Below are 16,355 nucleotides of genomic sequence, written 5' to 3' on the forward strand. Positions count from 1 at the left end.
GGGACTGAGCGCTTTGCCTGATGTCACAAGGGTGGGAGTGTGGGGCACAGCAGGGGTGAGGAGCCCCACTCCTGGCATGGGTGGGAGGGAAATGCTCGGGGTGATGCTGCATTGTAATGTGTATTTCTCCACTTGGTTATGCAGGGAGCAGTTGGCAGAGAGTATCCTGGAGGAGGGCAGCGGTGGTTGTCGTGTGGTGGAGAAGTTCCTGAAGATTCTGCAGGTGGTGGTCCAGGAACCTGGGCAGGCGTTCAAACCATTCCTCCCCAGCATCATCTCCCTGTGCATGGAACAGGTCTACCCAATCATAGCAGAGGTAAAGCTGAGAAGCTGTGGTATCTCCAGTGCTGGTGTAGCATAACTCTTCGGAGAGTTTCTATTGGCCACTGTTCATGCAGGTGCTGTGTGTGTCAATGCATCTTAGCATTCCATGTGTGTGGAATGTTTTGGAATTCTCTACTACAGAGCGCTGCAGTTGCGAAGACGAATTGAGATTTTTGGGCACTGGGAATTGAGAGAAAAGGAGATACGGTGATCCAAAAGCTCAGCCACGATTTTATTCATTGGTGGCGCAGGCTCAAGGGGCTGTATTGCCTGCTCCTTTTCTTCAAATGTCATGCTGTATTCCTTGTTTAACCTCCTGCACACTGGCATTGGCAGAAGGTTTATTTTGAGGTTGGCAATGCTTTGCATGATCTCGAGTGTTTAATTGGATTTGCTTTGGGTCCCATTCCAATCAAGTTGCAGGCCATTTGGATTGTGTTCCATTCTTTGCTAGTTTGCTCCTCATGCTCCTTTCTCGTTCTCTAGCGGTCCTCGCCAGATGTGAAGATGGAACTGTTTGAGCTGCTTTACCAGATTCTGCACAATAATTGGCGATTTTTCTTCAAATCATCTGTCCTGGCCAGCATTCAACGTGGAACAACGGAGGAGCCAATGGAAAATGAGGCTCAGTTTGCTTCTGCTATGCAGGTATCTCTGGTTATTCATTATTTGTATGTTTGCTATTATGTTCCTACATGGACTGTTCTGCCCCTGGACAAGTGTACAGTTCTGTACACTCCGAACTACAGGAAGCTCTGTTACCTATGCAGGGCTTCACTGCAGGAGGTAGAGAGAGCAGCGCAGTCAGAGATGCACCTTTCAGGCAAGATTATTAAACCGCGCTATCAGGTGACCTATTTTCAAGGAGGTGGAGCAGTGTTCTTCCAGTCCATCGATCAACATTTATCCCTCAACATCACTCAAACAGATTATCTGGGTATTACTGTCTGAGGAGTCTTGCCTACAACTTGGTGGCTACATTATACTAGTAACTGCACTTCTGAAAACTGCTACTTTGGATGTGAAATGCTCTGGGGTATCATAAGGAAATGGGATGGGTGCTATGTAAGTGTCCATTTCTTCCTTTTACGTGAGGTGACCACTAACTCAGCCCTTAGTTCAGCTTTGGGACTTGCAGTAGTCAATGTAATGATCACCCTGGGGGTGGCACGGTGGTACACCGGTTAGCACTGCTGCTTCACAGCTCCAGGGACCCAGGTTCAATTCCGGCCTCTGGTGACTGTCTATGTGGAGTTTGCTCTTTCTCCCCGTGTCTGCGTGGGTTTCCTCCAGGTGCTCCGGTTTTCTCCCACGATCCAAAGATGTGCAGGTTAGGTGAATTGGCCTTGCTAAATTGCCCCTTAGCAGGGCAGCACGGTAGCGCAGTGGTTAACATTGCTGCCTCACTGCGCCGAGGTCCCAGGTTCGATCCTGGCTCTGGGTTACTGTCCGTGTGGAGTTTGCACATTCTCCCCATGTTTACGTGGGTTTCGCCCCCACAACCTAAAGATGTGCAGGGTAGATGGATTGGCCATGCTAAATTGTCCCTTAATTGGAAAAAATGAATTAGGTACTCTAAATCTATTATTTTTTAAAAATAAAAAATAAATTGCCCCTTCGTGTCCAATGGATACGGTGGTGTTAATGGGTTATGGGGCTAGGGTGGAGGTGTGGGCTTAAGTAGGGTGCTCTTTCCAGGGGCCGGTGCAGACTCAATGGGCCGAATGGCCGCCTCCTGCACTGGAAATTCTATGATCTGAACTGTGACACCGCCCCAGAAAAGATGTTGTGCCGTCTCTACTGCATGGGGAGTAATGGCCGAAGTGAGGTGGTAATCAAGGGGAAGAATTGTTTTCATTGTATTGTAAGCTATGGCAAAATGTTAATTCTAGCTCACTGCCTCTTCCTGTTCTTTTGCCAGGCTTTTGGTCAGTCCTTTTTGCAGCCAGACATTCAGATCTTCAAACAGAACTTGTTTTACTTGGAGACACTGAACACCAAGCACAAGCTGTACCACAAGGTGCGTTCTGGTTCAGGTACATCTGCAGTGGGCTTTTCTACTGCAATAGGTTATGGATGGGTTCGCTCAGATGGTGCTGCATGACCCGAGCTGAGTTCATGGATTTAGAATGCTGCATTGTAATATTTTGTCTTATTGCCATACCTGACAGAAATCCACTAAATTTTATCACAAAATACAAAGATGCCAGTGTAAAAATTCAGTTGTATTTGTCTCTCTAAGGCACCCTTAACCAGAGGGATTGGAACAAAGTCTACGTTTAGATATTTTCCTTGGATAACAATGTCCAGAGAGTAATGTGGTCTCAGATTGGGACAGGGAAGTCTTTAACAGGGAACTGCTAATACTGTTGCTTGGTGTGAGGAGATTGGGGATGGCTTTGTAGGTTGCAAAGACGGGTGCACAATTGTACTTAAAATGGAGACTTTTGGGGTGAATTAAAAAAGATGCTCCATGTCTAAAACCCGTTAGGTTGAAGATTGCCGCAGATGCAGTTTCTCTTTCCCTCATGAAGAATCCCCTGTAAAGTGGTAAATGTTTCCATTGGGAATCCCGCCAGTCACTATTCTGCCGTTAGCTGTGTAACGCAGGACTTTTTTCTGTTTGTGTGATCAAGAATTTTCTTTCTTTTCTGATTATAGAAGTTGAGTTAATTCATCCACAAAACCTCACCTCATGACCAATCTCCATGTTCAAGCCTTAACCATCTCAGGCTTTTTGGTCATGAAGGGATTGCTGTACTTGAGTCTGACCCCCATCCTTACCCACTAATCGCCACACATTCAGTGGGGATTAGTGGATAGTAAACTGGAGTGCTGCTTTTTTAACTTTTATTTCCATCCCTGCCATATCCAAATCCTAGAGACCAGTTGAACTTTTTATGATGAAGTTTTGGCTAAAATCGAATGTCACTGCACAGAGCAGGGTACTTTCCAGGTCTGTTTTGCTCACTATTGCACCAAGCACAGTCTGAAAAAAAAAACACCAGCTGTTCATTTTTGTGAATTGTGTTAGCACTGGGGACTCTCTCTTTTGGAGGCATTGCAGCAAACTCCAATCCGCCTACCCCCAAAATGAACCGACCAAATGATCAGACTGCTGACTCTTGTATCCTTACTGTGATTTGTGCATTTGGTACAATGATTCTTGCAAAGTTATGCCAGCATTCCGTTGGATTTGTTCCATTTTTTTAATGTTAGTGAACAAAGGCCATCTAGTGACCAAATTTGGCAAAATTTAATTACCATGATAGATGTCAAAAACCAGGTTGTCGGGAATAAAACCTTGTAGCGACTTAATGCACTTTATACAATGAGCCAGTTTCAGAGTTTTATATTTGCTCACTGGATGTCGACGTAGTATTTATTGGCCATCACTAATTTCGCTTAACCACGTGACGTGCTAAGCTATTTCAAAAGATAATTAAGAGTCAGTGCTCTGTGTCTGGGGTCACATATCGACCAAACTGGGTAGGGATGGCAAATGTCCTTCTCTAAAGGACATTAGTGATCCAATTATAGTTAACTAAATTCATACTCAGTGCAACCTCTCTTGAAATTGTCTCCTGATTCAGTTCTTAGTTCCGAAAAGCTCAAAAAGATCATTTGAATAAAAACACAGTAAAAGTGGTGAATTTAGTTGTGTTTTTTTAATGAATGAGTGAATAGGATGAGATTGCATCTTGGCATCCTGCAGTCCAGCATACAGACATTTCAGCCTGTTAACACATAGTACTGAGTTTTTGCAGAACATGTTCTGTAGATTTGTTTGCTGTGGCTGGGTGGGTAACACCCCTCTCACCTCTGAGTCAGAAAGTTGTAGGTCCAGGTTCCACTCCAGAAGCTTGAGCAAATGAGCTAGACTAACCACCAGTGACAAAATGTCAGAGGTGCCAACTTCAGATGAGATGTTAGACAAAGACCTCATTTGCCCCCTCAGTGGATGTAAGAAATCCCACAGTACTAATTTGAAGCAGAGCCAAGGGAGTTATCCCTGATGTCATGGCCAATATTTAACCCTCAAGCAGCATCACTTAAAAAAAGAGATTGTTTGATCATTGTCACATTGCTATTAATGAGAGATTGCTGTATGAAAATCAGCTACTGTTTATCTTGTGTCACACAGCGACTTATCTTCAAAAGCACTTCATTGTCTAAAGCTTTTTTGAGATATCCTGAGGTCTTTTAGGGCATCACAGTGGCGCAGTGGTTAGCATTGCTACTTCACAGTGCCGAGAACTGGGTTCAATCCCTACCCCCGGGTCACTGTGGGGAGTTTGCGCATTCTCCCCGTGTCTGTGTGGGTCTCAGCCCACAACCCAAAAGATGTGCAGGGTAGGTGGATTGGCCACGCTAAATTGCCCCTTAAATTTGAAAAAATGTTTTGAATGACAGGCAAAGTCTCTTTTTTTTTTGCTATGGGAAGGGATGCAGCACCTTGTAAGTGCCTGGGTGGATACTTTCTGATCTCTCGGACCTTGCTGAAGAAGCTGTTCTCTCCAAATACTCAATGAATCTTCCTGTTTTCTTCCCAGAAAATCTTCCGGACGACCATGTTGTTTCAGTTCATCAATGTACTGCTGCAGGTACTGGTCCACAAGTCTCATGACTTACTGCAAGAGGAAATCGGAATCGCTGTATACAACATGGGCTCGGTGGACTTCAGCAGCTTTTACACTGTGTTTTTACCCCAGTTCCTGGGCAGTTGCGATGGTATCGACTCCAATCAAAGAACTGCGCTTGGCAGGAATTTCAAAATGGACAGGGTTAGTTACTGGAAGAGAACTCGAATCATACAAGGGGGCATCGAAAAAGTGGATGTAACTTGATGTCTGGGTACTACAGCCGGAGAATCCCTTTCTAAAGTCCCCAAGTGCTTAGTAAATGTTGTATTATAGAGTACTATGTTTAGTAGCTATGACATCTCTCCATGGTAAGTGTTCTGTGGGGACATGAGGGAAAGGATTAGAATACACTTTTCAACTTGTGCATTCCCTCAAACTTTGTGTAGGATGCAACTGTATTGAGCAATGAGCATAGTTTCATTGGTAACAGGGTGCCATGAGCTGAGCAGGCTCCTGGTGACATTTAACGTAGACTGTGTGAAGTCCTATTGCAGGTATGGAGACCATCGTCCCAACCCTAAATAACTGGGAGACTTTGGGCAGGTAAAGTGCTCAGAGGCTGCTGTGTTTTCTCCTCTGTGGTTTAAAATAAACCAGATTGTAAGGCAGCACGGTGGCGCAGTGGTTAGCATTGCTGCCACTGAGGCCCAGGTTCGATCCTGGCTCTGGGTCACTGTCCATGTGGAGCTTGCACATTCTCCCCATGTTTGTGTGGGTTTCGCCCCCACAACCCAAAAAAGATGTTCAGGATAGGTGAATTGGCCACGCTAAATTGCCCCTTAATTGGAATAAAAATTGGGTACTCTAAATTAGAAAATAAACCAGATTGTGCATCAGCTGTTTTGGGGAAAGTTTTAGGCCGGGATTCTCCTAAACAGCGGCTGGCCAGGATTCTCCTAAACGGCAGGTAAGTGTTGATGCCGGCGTAAACATCTGAGCGGTTCACGCCGGTGTCAATGGGCCCCTTGGCCTGGCGATTCACTTACCTGAAGGGGGCCAGCACAGCGCCGGTCTGCACAGCCAACACGGGGCCTTGCACGTCCGGGTGCGGGTCTGTGTATGTGCTCGCCGGCCGCCTATGGCGGCGTCCCCGCGCAACATGGCGGACCCACACAGCGGACCGGCCCCCACAAAATAGACCCCCCAGACCGCAAGCACCCGCCAATAGGTGGCCCCCAATTGGAACCCTGGAGGACCCCCGTCCCGGTGACGGATCCCCCGCCCCCCCACCAGGGCAGCTGCCACTCCAAGTGCCGTCGGGTGGAACCATGTTAGAACCAAGCTGATGGGAACTCGGCCAGCTGCTGACGGAGAATCGCTGCGGGAGCCTCTTTCAATGGCTTCGGACCAGCGTTGTGTCGACCGCCTTGCCCAACTGGCGGCGTTTCTCCGGTCTCTGGAGAATCACGGGAAAGTGCCGGACCCGATTGTGGGTTTGTGGCCCCATTTTCCGCCCCAGCGCTGAGCGCGATTTCTGCGAGGAAGTTCGGAGAATCCCGGCCCTAGTACCTGATAGACTGAGTAAGTCTGGTGTTAAATAACCAATTCATTCTGTTCATTTCACTGATTCTATGAACCGTGGGCCCCATAGGAATTGTCAATATGCAGCTCTTACTCTGTGGCCATTAAAAGCGGTCCTGTCGTAGCTCGTTGTGGGTGGGTAACCACCATTGTGTTGAATTGGTGATTAATTTGCAGACCACTGACTGTGGGCTGAAATATTGGAGCAGTGTGCTGTCCTAAAGCTTGAGGCATTGCAAGACCCATGTTCCAGGTAGCTTCCCATCTGCGTCTATCCTCCCTTCAAATGGAACTGAACCTGTTAATTCTAACCACTTTGTAGGTTTTGTTTTCTAAGACATTGCTCCTTTTATCGGAAAGGAGAAGCTTGGCTTATAAAGCAGTTTTTGCCTTTGTCTATATTGTTGTAAAGGGCAAACTAGGTAAGTACATGAGAGAATAGATGGATAAGCTAAGATAAAGTAAGGTTGGAGCATAAACAGCAGCATGGGCGAGCTGTGCTTTGAATTCCATGTCATTGGGTGTCTTGCTGCAGCTAGTCCTGGTAGATATGTGTTTGACCTTGCATTCTCACATGAGTTAAGAGCAGGAGTAGGCCATGCAGCCTCTCAAGTCTGCTCTGTCATTCAATAAGGTCATGACTGATCTGATTGTGGCCTCAACTCCACATTCCACCTATCCCGGACAACCTTTGACTCCCTTGTTTGTCAAGAATCTGTCTGCCTCTGCCTTAAAAATATTGATTGACCCTGCCTCCACTGCTCTCTGGGGAAGAGAGTTCCAAAAATCATGACCACCTGAGAGGAAAACATTTCTTCTCATCTCCATCTTAAATGGGAAACCCCTTATTTTTGTTCCTTAATTCTAGCCTCTCCCACAATTGGAAGCATCCACCGTGTTTGAATAAGATTACCTCGCAATCTTCTAAACTCCAATGGGCACAAGCCCTTTTTTTAAATAAAGAGGCCAAAACTGTACACAGTACTCCAAATGTAGTCTCACCACCGCACTGTACAACTGTAACCAAACAGCCCTACTTATATTCCATTCCCCTTACAATAAACAACAGTGTTTCAATTGCCTTCCTAATCATTTGCTGTTCTGCAGACTAACTTTTCTTAATTCATGTACTAGGACACCCAGAATCCTCAGTACCTCGGAGATTTGCAATCCCTCTCCATATAAATGATATGCTGATTTTCTATTCTTCCTGCCAAAGTGGACAAGTTCACAATTTCCCACATTATATTCCATCTGCCAAATTGTTGCCCACTCTGTTAACCTATCTATGTCCCTTTGCAGACTCGTTATATCCACTTACCTATCTTTGTGTTATTAGCAAAATTAACAACCATGCATTTGGTCCCTTCATCCAAATCATTGATATAAATTGTAAATAGTTGAGGCCCCAGCACTGATCACTGTGGCAACTCCACTCGTCACATCCTGCCAAACCAAAAAAAAAATCATTTATCTCTACTCTCTGCTGCCTGCTGGCTAATCAATCCTATATCCAGGCTTACAAAATGAAGTCTGTAAATCTGTATTCCCGTGTCATTTTTGTGAAGATTTGGGCTAAAGTAATTCGCCAAAATGTGTTTTCATGAAGCTTCCTTTTGGCAAGTGTAATTAAGTTAAATTTGAAAACTGGGGGAGAGCAATGCTGTGTAAGGCAGCATACTGCACTGAGTTTGCTATTCTTATAATGGGCAGTGAGAAAATCAGATTAGTCATTCTGATACCACAATTCCTTATTGCTACAGGGATTTCAATGGAAGTGCAGTCTGCTATGTCCTTTGACAACATTCAGCGGCAGTTGTAGAAAGCGAATGCCCAAACATTCGGGAGTTCATGTACCCAGCAGAAGAGTTTTTGTTGTTTGGGGAAAAAATGGGAAAAAAGAGTAAGATTGCTGCCATTCTAGTCTGTCAGACCCTGTTGCACGAGTGATTCTATCATAGATTTCATAGAATTTACAGTGCAGAAGGTGCATTTCATCTAATGGTGAAATGCAGATCCAGTTCTATTCATTGGCTCTGCATAAACTGAAAATGATTAGCTATAGAAAACCATACTAATATTTCTCTCTTTCTCTTCCCTTCATGCTAGGATTTGCCTTCGTTTACACAGAGTGTACACAGACTTGTGAACGATCTGCGTTACTACAGGCTTTGTAATGGCAGTTTACCTCCTGGAACAATCAAGCTATAGCCCTTCCTGACTGATGCCTTTACCCCTTTACCCTTGCCCTCTCGCCAGGCTGTCCAGTGCGACCTGCTAGCTGGACCCCTCAGTATGCTGCTGCAGCACTTTGTGTCTTTGTCCTGCAGGAATATAATGATTGTATTCAGTACATAGACATGATGCAAACCAATCATGTAGCCTGCACTGAATAGACATCAATCATTCGCACCTTCGCATCGATGTGCTCCTCTCAGCTGTTTCATTGGATTACCGAGACTCTCCCAGGCAGTGTGACTGTGTTCAGCACTTTGTTTCCTCATTTGATTTGATTTGATTTGCCTTGAACATTTCTACTCTGTACCGGCAGAGGAACTCTCAATTTTAGGTCATATCATTCCAATGTGATACCAATGGCACACGCTTAATTGATTAAGTGCTTGTGTTGTAAACGTGTTCAGCTCCATTGAATTACCCTCTCCAAAAAGTATGCTGGATTATTTTTTAAATGAGAAGTTTTTAAGTTGGATAAATTTATTTTGTATTTTCATTAGACTTCCACTCATCTTTGTAATGGTTCTCCTATGATCCCTTTCTCACATTAGTCAATTCTGTTCAACTTTTATTGGCCCGTGTGTCATGTGTGTGCGTGCGTGTCGTGAGTGTGCACACGCATGTTATGTGCATGCGTTGTGTGCACGCATGTGTGTGTGGTGTGTGCACGTGTGTTTGTGTGTGTGTCATGCGTCCACTTTTGATTTAAGAGTCTGTTGAGGTTGGCTGTGTGATCAGGAATTGTAGCCGTTGCTGAATGTACGATTCAAACAGATGAGAATGTGTGGTCACTAAATGTAAAGACCAAGTGTTTGTATTTTTTACATTTATGTTTTTGCTTTTTAGTATCTAACTTATTCTCTGTTTGTCTATAGACTGTGGTGACTATACTAACATGGACTTTCACCAGACTCCCAACAGAAAGGAGAATCCCAGTGTGGACTCTCTTTCCTGGTGTAGTTCATGGGCCATGGGCCACTCCATTTGTCCTGGCCCAACATGTTTAACTCTGAGCCTTTTCATTGTTCAACTCTGAATTTGCTATCCAAACATTTAGTCTCCATTCATTTGCTGGCGAAGGTGGTATTGAGTGGCCAGAGCCTGCAAAAAAAAAAAAAAAAAAAAAAAAAAAATTTTGTTCCGGATTTTGTGTGAGAGAGAAAGATTAGAGAACACTGGGGAGAGTAGCTGGAAAGAGAACTTCAGTCATCTGTGGTGCAGCTTACTATCTAGGTAGTTGGACCGCAAATGTCTGGAGTGGACACCTGACTGGCCAGAGTTTAGTTGGGATTTCTAACCTGCAAAGACAATGGCGCAGATCAGGAACATTGTGGAATTCCCAGACCCTGAGCCGTGAAGAGGCTGGGCTCTCTAATTTGAACATTTTGACTGGGTGGTGCCTTCATGCTTACCTGCTGCTTTCCCAAGATTTCTGTCAGCTACTCGTTTTAATTACCAGTTAGTGTTAGAGAGTTAAGCCACCTAGGCTGAATGTGTTAAACGGGCGGATAAAGTCTCCAGTATACTTGAAGATTAAACTTATGTTTTTCCAAAGGAACCAGTTGTTCCACTCTTAAATTATAGGTACAGAGATTCCAGAAGCATGGAAAATGTGGAGTTTTGTTTCAATTAATGGTGTAAAGCCTGGCTATCATCCACAGGATATTGATGGCCTTTTCAGGAGCAATGGACTGTCCTGTCCTTTTCTGCTGCAGTCATTAATATTAAACATGTCCCTACCATTTAATCATCAACTTTCCTTCAGGTCAAGGAGGCTTGAGGCAGCAATGATATTTGGAGACTTGGCACCGTGTGATGGTCTGAATGTTTCCCAGATCCTTGGCTGTGGTACATCCCTAACCCCATACTGCCTTCCCTGTTTGCGGGGCACTGACTCATGACCCATCTGTTCTTGGGCAACAAAATAAATAATAACTTTGTGCAAGACAATTTAAAAAAAAAAAAAACTCCAAACTTTTCCCTTCATTTCTAACATTTGTTTGACTTTTTATTTTTATTTTTTAAAAGTACTGGCAATTTTCAATCTCAGAACAAAATCTGGACCCAAATAATGCAGTTCACAGGTAGACCTATATCATCGGAATGAACATTCACTCTCTAAAGGAGGGAGCTGGGGAAGGTGGGAGGTTGAGAGTTCCGATCTAAAACCGTGTGCTGCAAGAATGTTGGTGATGGGAGGGAGCCCTCTGCATAGTGCCCTATACCAAATTGGCACTCCGATCAGTATATATTGCACAGACTGGTGGTACTGTATCACAAGTAAATATTATTACATTGTGGCCAATTCTACACAGGCTTGTAGTTATATGCTGTTCATCAACCTTGTTCTGTATCTTCAAGAGTGGAAATGCACCTTGTAAACTGCAGCTGACTTCTAGAACTACCATAAACCACCTCTAGGCACCAGCAGTGTCCTTTGTGATTGGAATTGCAGGCTGCATTGTGTGTTGCCTCTGTTTGACTCAAATATCTCAATCTACTGAGTCCTTAGAAGACAAGTTACTGTTTAAAATGGGAAAATCTGATTTGAAGTGGGTTTTTTTGCTTCTGAGTTGTGGATGTTTAATTCTGTCAGAAGCCTGCAATGAGCCATTTGTACTTTTGCCTTGATGAGCACATGAATAAAGTCCGTTTTTTAAAATAGAAACAATATCCTTTACATTTTGCTGCATGTTGTACACTAATAAAAGGTACGCTGCAGCTTGCCGTAACCTTCTGTAAATCATATTCATTTCCATTAGACTAGAGTCAGGCACCAGTCAAACATGGCAGATAAGTGGAAGTCTAATGTTTGTGGTACACTACCACCATTGATTGGACTTGATCTCTTAGAGATGTTGCCAAAGCTTCTGTCAGCCCTGTTGGTTCCCATACAATGGGGTGTTGGCATGACCTTGCATCTTGCTTTTTTTCCAATGAATCCATTCCCCTCTATTTGGTTCACCCATTGCTTCCTTCTGCTTTGCTTTTACTCATAAGCTGGTGGCACAGATGGTCTGTCAGAGGCTTCTCCATGCCCCATGTCAGCATTGTTCCATCATCAGCGAATAAAGGTGTACTTTTGCCTGTTTCTCTCACCCTTCACTGAGGTAGACAGCTGTGCTGTTGCACAACATCCCAGCAGACTGCAAAAAAGATTCTCCGGTTGATAATTGAATGAAAGATGAAGCCAACTTTGATCTGTATCTGGAGCTGGAATGGTGAGGTGTTTGTGCTGTAGAGGATATTCGGTTTTTTTGACGGGGTCCAATGCTGTGTATTTCCTGGGCCCCATTTAGTGGCCCAGGTTCTGAAGCCACTAAAACCGTCATGGAATCCTGTGTCTGGAGTTGCTGGGCCCTCTTGGTAAGATCCTACAATATGGGGCACCTTCAGTGAAGTCTTCCTCTGACACCTCCTTTGGAGACACTCTAGGTTATGAGCCTCCTACCCATTTGAAGAATGCTACGTCTACACCAGATTGAACTACACTGTGGTATTTATACCAGATTCTTTCTGTACCTGAAAGGAATTTCCTCCCAGTACAAACTAAATGTGACTCAGATACCACAGTGTCACAATGTTGGTCTCACCATTGTAAATGTGGCTGATCAGCTTGTGTGTTGAAATTTGAATCTCTGTTTACAATTGTACTTAGAATGCCTGTATTTGTACAGTCACTGCAAGTAATGTGCAAGAAGATACTGCCTCATGCAGCTTGCACCATGTACAAAGTGGACTGTTTATTTTTTTAGGATTATGGTAATACGTTGTGTAAAAGTGGACATCAATGCGATTATAAACAGGTTCCAGCTTTCACCAGGGCTGTGTCAGTGTTTCTGGATGTAAATATGAGACTCTGTATTGTGCCTGAACACTTACAATGAGAAGTGTATTAAAACTACACACTGGTTTTTACTGTTTGGGTTGATTCTGTGACATTCCATTGCAGAACTCTAGTCTTTTAATAAGTTGCAATTTTTCAATGTGTAGATATGACTTTTTAAATAAATAATGATCTTATAAGTGTTTGGCTTCAGCAGGCATTTGGGAGTTATCAGGGTCTCAGAATCTCAACACAGCTTGAGGACCTGTATCACTGTCATGGGAGCAAAGGTTCAAACATCTGATTCTGGCCCCTCTGTATTGTGTGCTGCTATGTTCATTGTACGCAGTCTGTTTCTTTAAACATTCAGAATCATCCATAGATCTTGGGGATAATAAAGATTACTTGACCCATTTGTCAGTTTCTGCAGTCGGGTTAACAGTATAAATGAACAATTTGACTCAATGAGCCCCATAGAAAAATCAAATGTTGCACAATGAGTGGAAAGCTAAGGTTATTGCAACAAAAAACAGAACCTTTTTAAAGGCAATCACAGCTTTTGGTCCTATTCATTAAAAACTCATGAAACGGGACTACCCAGCTTCCTCCCTTCTATGACATCATTCTCCAATATTTTTAGGGCAGAAAAACTCACTGTCCAAGCAATAGAGATAACGTGTACTGTTGTTGGATCTCTTTTATTTAAGACCAGGAAGCTGTTGACACCAACTGGGCTTCACCAAGCTATTGGAGACACTTAGATGTTTTGGCTGCCAACAGTTAAGTGCTTAAAATGGGGGAGAAACTTGGGGAGGTGCAGGGAGCGGTGAACAAGGAGATGAAAGGCACAGCCAGAAAGTGATGGAGAACGGAGTTTAAGGTGCAAAAATTGATCTCCAAGGATCCATGTCTGTAACAGGTGATAGAGGCCCTTTGCAGGTGCAAATATGAACAAGGAGCAGAAGTAGGCCTTTCGGACCCCTGAACCAGCTCTGCCATTCAATAGGATCATGATCAGTTTGTGATTAAAGTTCCACATAACCATCTACCCCATATAATTTCTTGTTAGGCAAGAGAACCAATCTACCACTGCTTTAAAATATTCAATGACCTAGGGGCAACACAGTGGTTAGCACTGCTGCCTCACAGCACCGAGGACCCGGGTTCAATCCCAGCCCCTGGGTCACTGTCCATGTGGAGTTTGCACATTCTCCCCATGTCTGCGTGGGTCTCACCCCCACAACCCAAAGATGTGCAGGATAGGTGAATTGGCCACGCTAAATTGCCCCTTAATTGGAAAAAAATTAATTGGGCACTCTTAAATTTTTTTTTTCATAGAACATACAGTGCAGAAAAAAGCCATACAGCCCATCGAGTCGGCACCAACCCAATTAAGCCCTCTCTTCCACCCTATCCCCATAACCCAATAACTCCTCCTAACTTTTTATTTGGTCACCAACGTCAATTTATCATGGCCAATCCACCTAACCTGCACATCTTTTGGACTGTGGGAGGAAACCCACGCAGACACTGGGAGAAGGTGCAGACTCCGCGCAGACAGTGCCCAGCGGGGAATCAAACCTGGGACCCTAGCGCTGTGAAGCCACAGTGCTAATGACCTCACTTCCACCAAAAATGTTGCTTTCTGTGCAAAGTGTTGTTGGCCTGAAGGCGATTTGCGCACACGGCATCAAATCCGGTTAGGAGGGATCAAGTGTGGCCTGTGTTGATGCTGCGAAGCTGGGAGAAGCATTCCTGAATCTCGACTCTGCATTCAAGTAAATTGGTGTATAATTAGCCTTTTTGGTAGTGGTTTGCAGCAGTCTGTTCAAGCACCTCTGATAGGCAGCCTAGTGTGAGTTACCTTCAAGCTAACACAATTTTGCACAGAAACATCAAACTTGTTAGGCCCCTTATTTGCACATGCAAAGGGCCTAACACCTGTTACAGGCGTGGTTCCTTGGAAACCTGTTTTTCTGCCTAATATCAGTCTAGCTGATGGATCTTTTGATCCCTGAAGTTTCCTGGACAGTTCTTGGGATGACAGACAACCCTGTAACTGATTTCAAATGGAACAGCAATCTATGCCTTACAATTAGCTTTAGTATTCTGGGCCAACTCAAGGTTCCCATTGTCGATTTCTAGTAACTGACTCCTGGAAATTCCACAGATTTGGATGTAGGATTGCTAATTCTCAAGTATTGTCCTGAAGTCTTCAGGAATTCACATGATGGAAGAATGAGATTCGTATCTCCTTGTAATACTAATGATGCAGTGGATGCCACAAGGCTATTACCCCTCCCTGACTGGAGAGTACATTGGAGTGTCTCCGACAGGGTGGAGTGAGTGGTGCTGATTCCATGTGGTGTATAATCTGAAACTAACTTTGACTTGCTCATTCTCAAGGAGAGGGAGAGCCAGGCCATTCTACTGTGGCTTATTGAAGTGACCATGTGAACTCGTCTTCACGTTTACTGACTTCACGGAGTACAAAAATTGATAAATCTCCGGGCCCAGATGGGCTACATCCTAGAGTTCTAAAGGAGATAGCTGAAGAAATAGTGGAGGCGTTAGTTATGATCTTTCAAAAGTCACTGGAGTCAGGGAAAGTCCCAGAGGATTGGAAAATCGCTGTTGTAACCCCCCTGTTCAAGAAGGGAACAAGGAAAAAGATGGAAAATTATAGGCCAATTAGCCTAACCTCGGTTGTTGGCAAGATTCTAGAATCCATTGTTAAGGATGAGATTTCTAAATTCTTGGAAGTGCAGGGTCGGATTAGGACAAGTCAGCATGGATTTAGTAAGGGGAGGTCATGCCTGACAAACCTGTTAGAGTTCTTTGAAGAGATAACAAATAGGTTAGACCAAGGGGATGTTATCTATCTTGACTTCCAAAAGGCCTTTGATAAGGTGCCTCACGGGAGACTGCTGAGTAAAATAAGGGCCCATGGTATTCGAGGCAAGGTACTAACATGGATTGAAGATTGGCTGTCAGGCAGAAGGCAGAGAGTTGGGATAAAAGGTTCTTTTTCGGAATGGCAACCGGTGACGAGTGGTGTCCCGCAGGGTTCAGTGTTGGGGCCACAGCAGTTCTCTTTATATATTAACTATCTAGATGACGGGACTGGGGGCATTCTGGCTAGGTTTGCCGATGATACAAAGATAGGTGGAGGGGCAGGTAGTATGGAGGAGGTGGGGAGGCTACAGAAAGATTTAGACAGTTTAGGAGAGTGGTCCAAGAAATGGCTGATGAAATTCAAGGTGGGCAAGTGCGAGGTCTTGCACTTTGGAAAAAAGAATAGAGGCATGGACTATTTTCTAAACGGGGACACAATTCATAATGCTGAAGTGCAAAGGGACTTGGGAGTCCTAGTCCAGGATTCTCTAAAGGTAAACTTGCAGGTTGAGTCCGTAATTAAGAAAGCAAATGCAATGTTGTCATTCATCTCAAGAGGCTTGGAATATAAAAGCAGGGATGTACTTCTGAAGCTTTATAAAGCATTAGTTAGGCCCCATTTAGAATACTGTGAGCAATTTTGGGCCCCACACCTCAGGAAGGACATACTGGCACTGGAGCGGGTCCAGCAGAGATTCACACGGATGATCCCAGGAATGGTAGGCCTAACATACGATGAACGTCTGAGGATTCTGGGATTATATTCATTGGAGTTTAGGAGGTTGAGGGGAGAGCTAATAGAAACTTACAAGATAATGAATGGCTTAGATAGGGTGGATGTAGGGAAGTTGTTTCCATTAGCAGGGGAGATTAGGACCCGGGGGCGCAGCCTTAGAATAAAAGGGAGTCAC

The 16,355-nt window shown here is 44.3% G+C and overlaps 1 protein-coding gene across 2 annotated transcripts in view; it reads left to right on the plus strand.

The window, feature by feature from the left end:
• The window catches only part of xpo6 (exportin 6), a 157,333-nt gene extending 144,687 nt beyond the window's left edge, over window positions 1-12,646 (plus strand). For both annotated transcript variants that reach the window (XM_072481372.1, XM_072481373.1), the window contains 5 exons: window positions 145-316; window positions 811-972; window positions 2,246-2,344; window positions 4,878-5,108; window positions 8,598-12,646. In XM_072481372.1, coding sequence (XP_072337473.1) covers window positions 145-316; window positions 811-972; window positions 2,246-2,344; window positions 4,878-5,108; window positions 8,598-8,699 — 766 coding nt within the window. In that variant the 3' untranslated portion in view covers window positions 8,700-12,646. The remainder of the gene's footprint in view (window positions 1-144; window positions 317-810; window positions 973-2,245; window positions 2,345-4,877; window positions 5,109-8,597) is intronic.
• The last annotated feature ends 3,709 nt before the right edge of the window (window positions 12,647-16,355 follow it).

This window comes from Scyliorhinus torazame, chromosome 17 (assembly GCF_047496885.1).
Source record: "Scyliorhinus torazame isolate Kashiwa2021f chromosome 17, sScyTor2.1, whole genome shotgun sequence".
Lineage (NCBI taxonomy): Eukaryota > Metazoa > Chordata > Chondrichthyes > Carcharhiniformes > Scyliorhinidae > Scyliorhinus > Scyliorhinus torazame.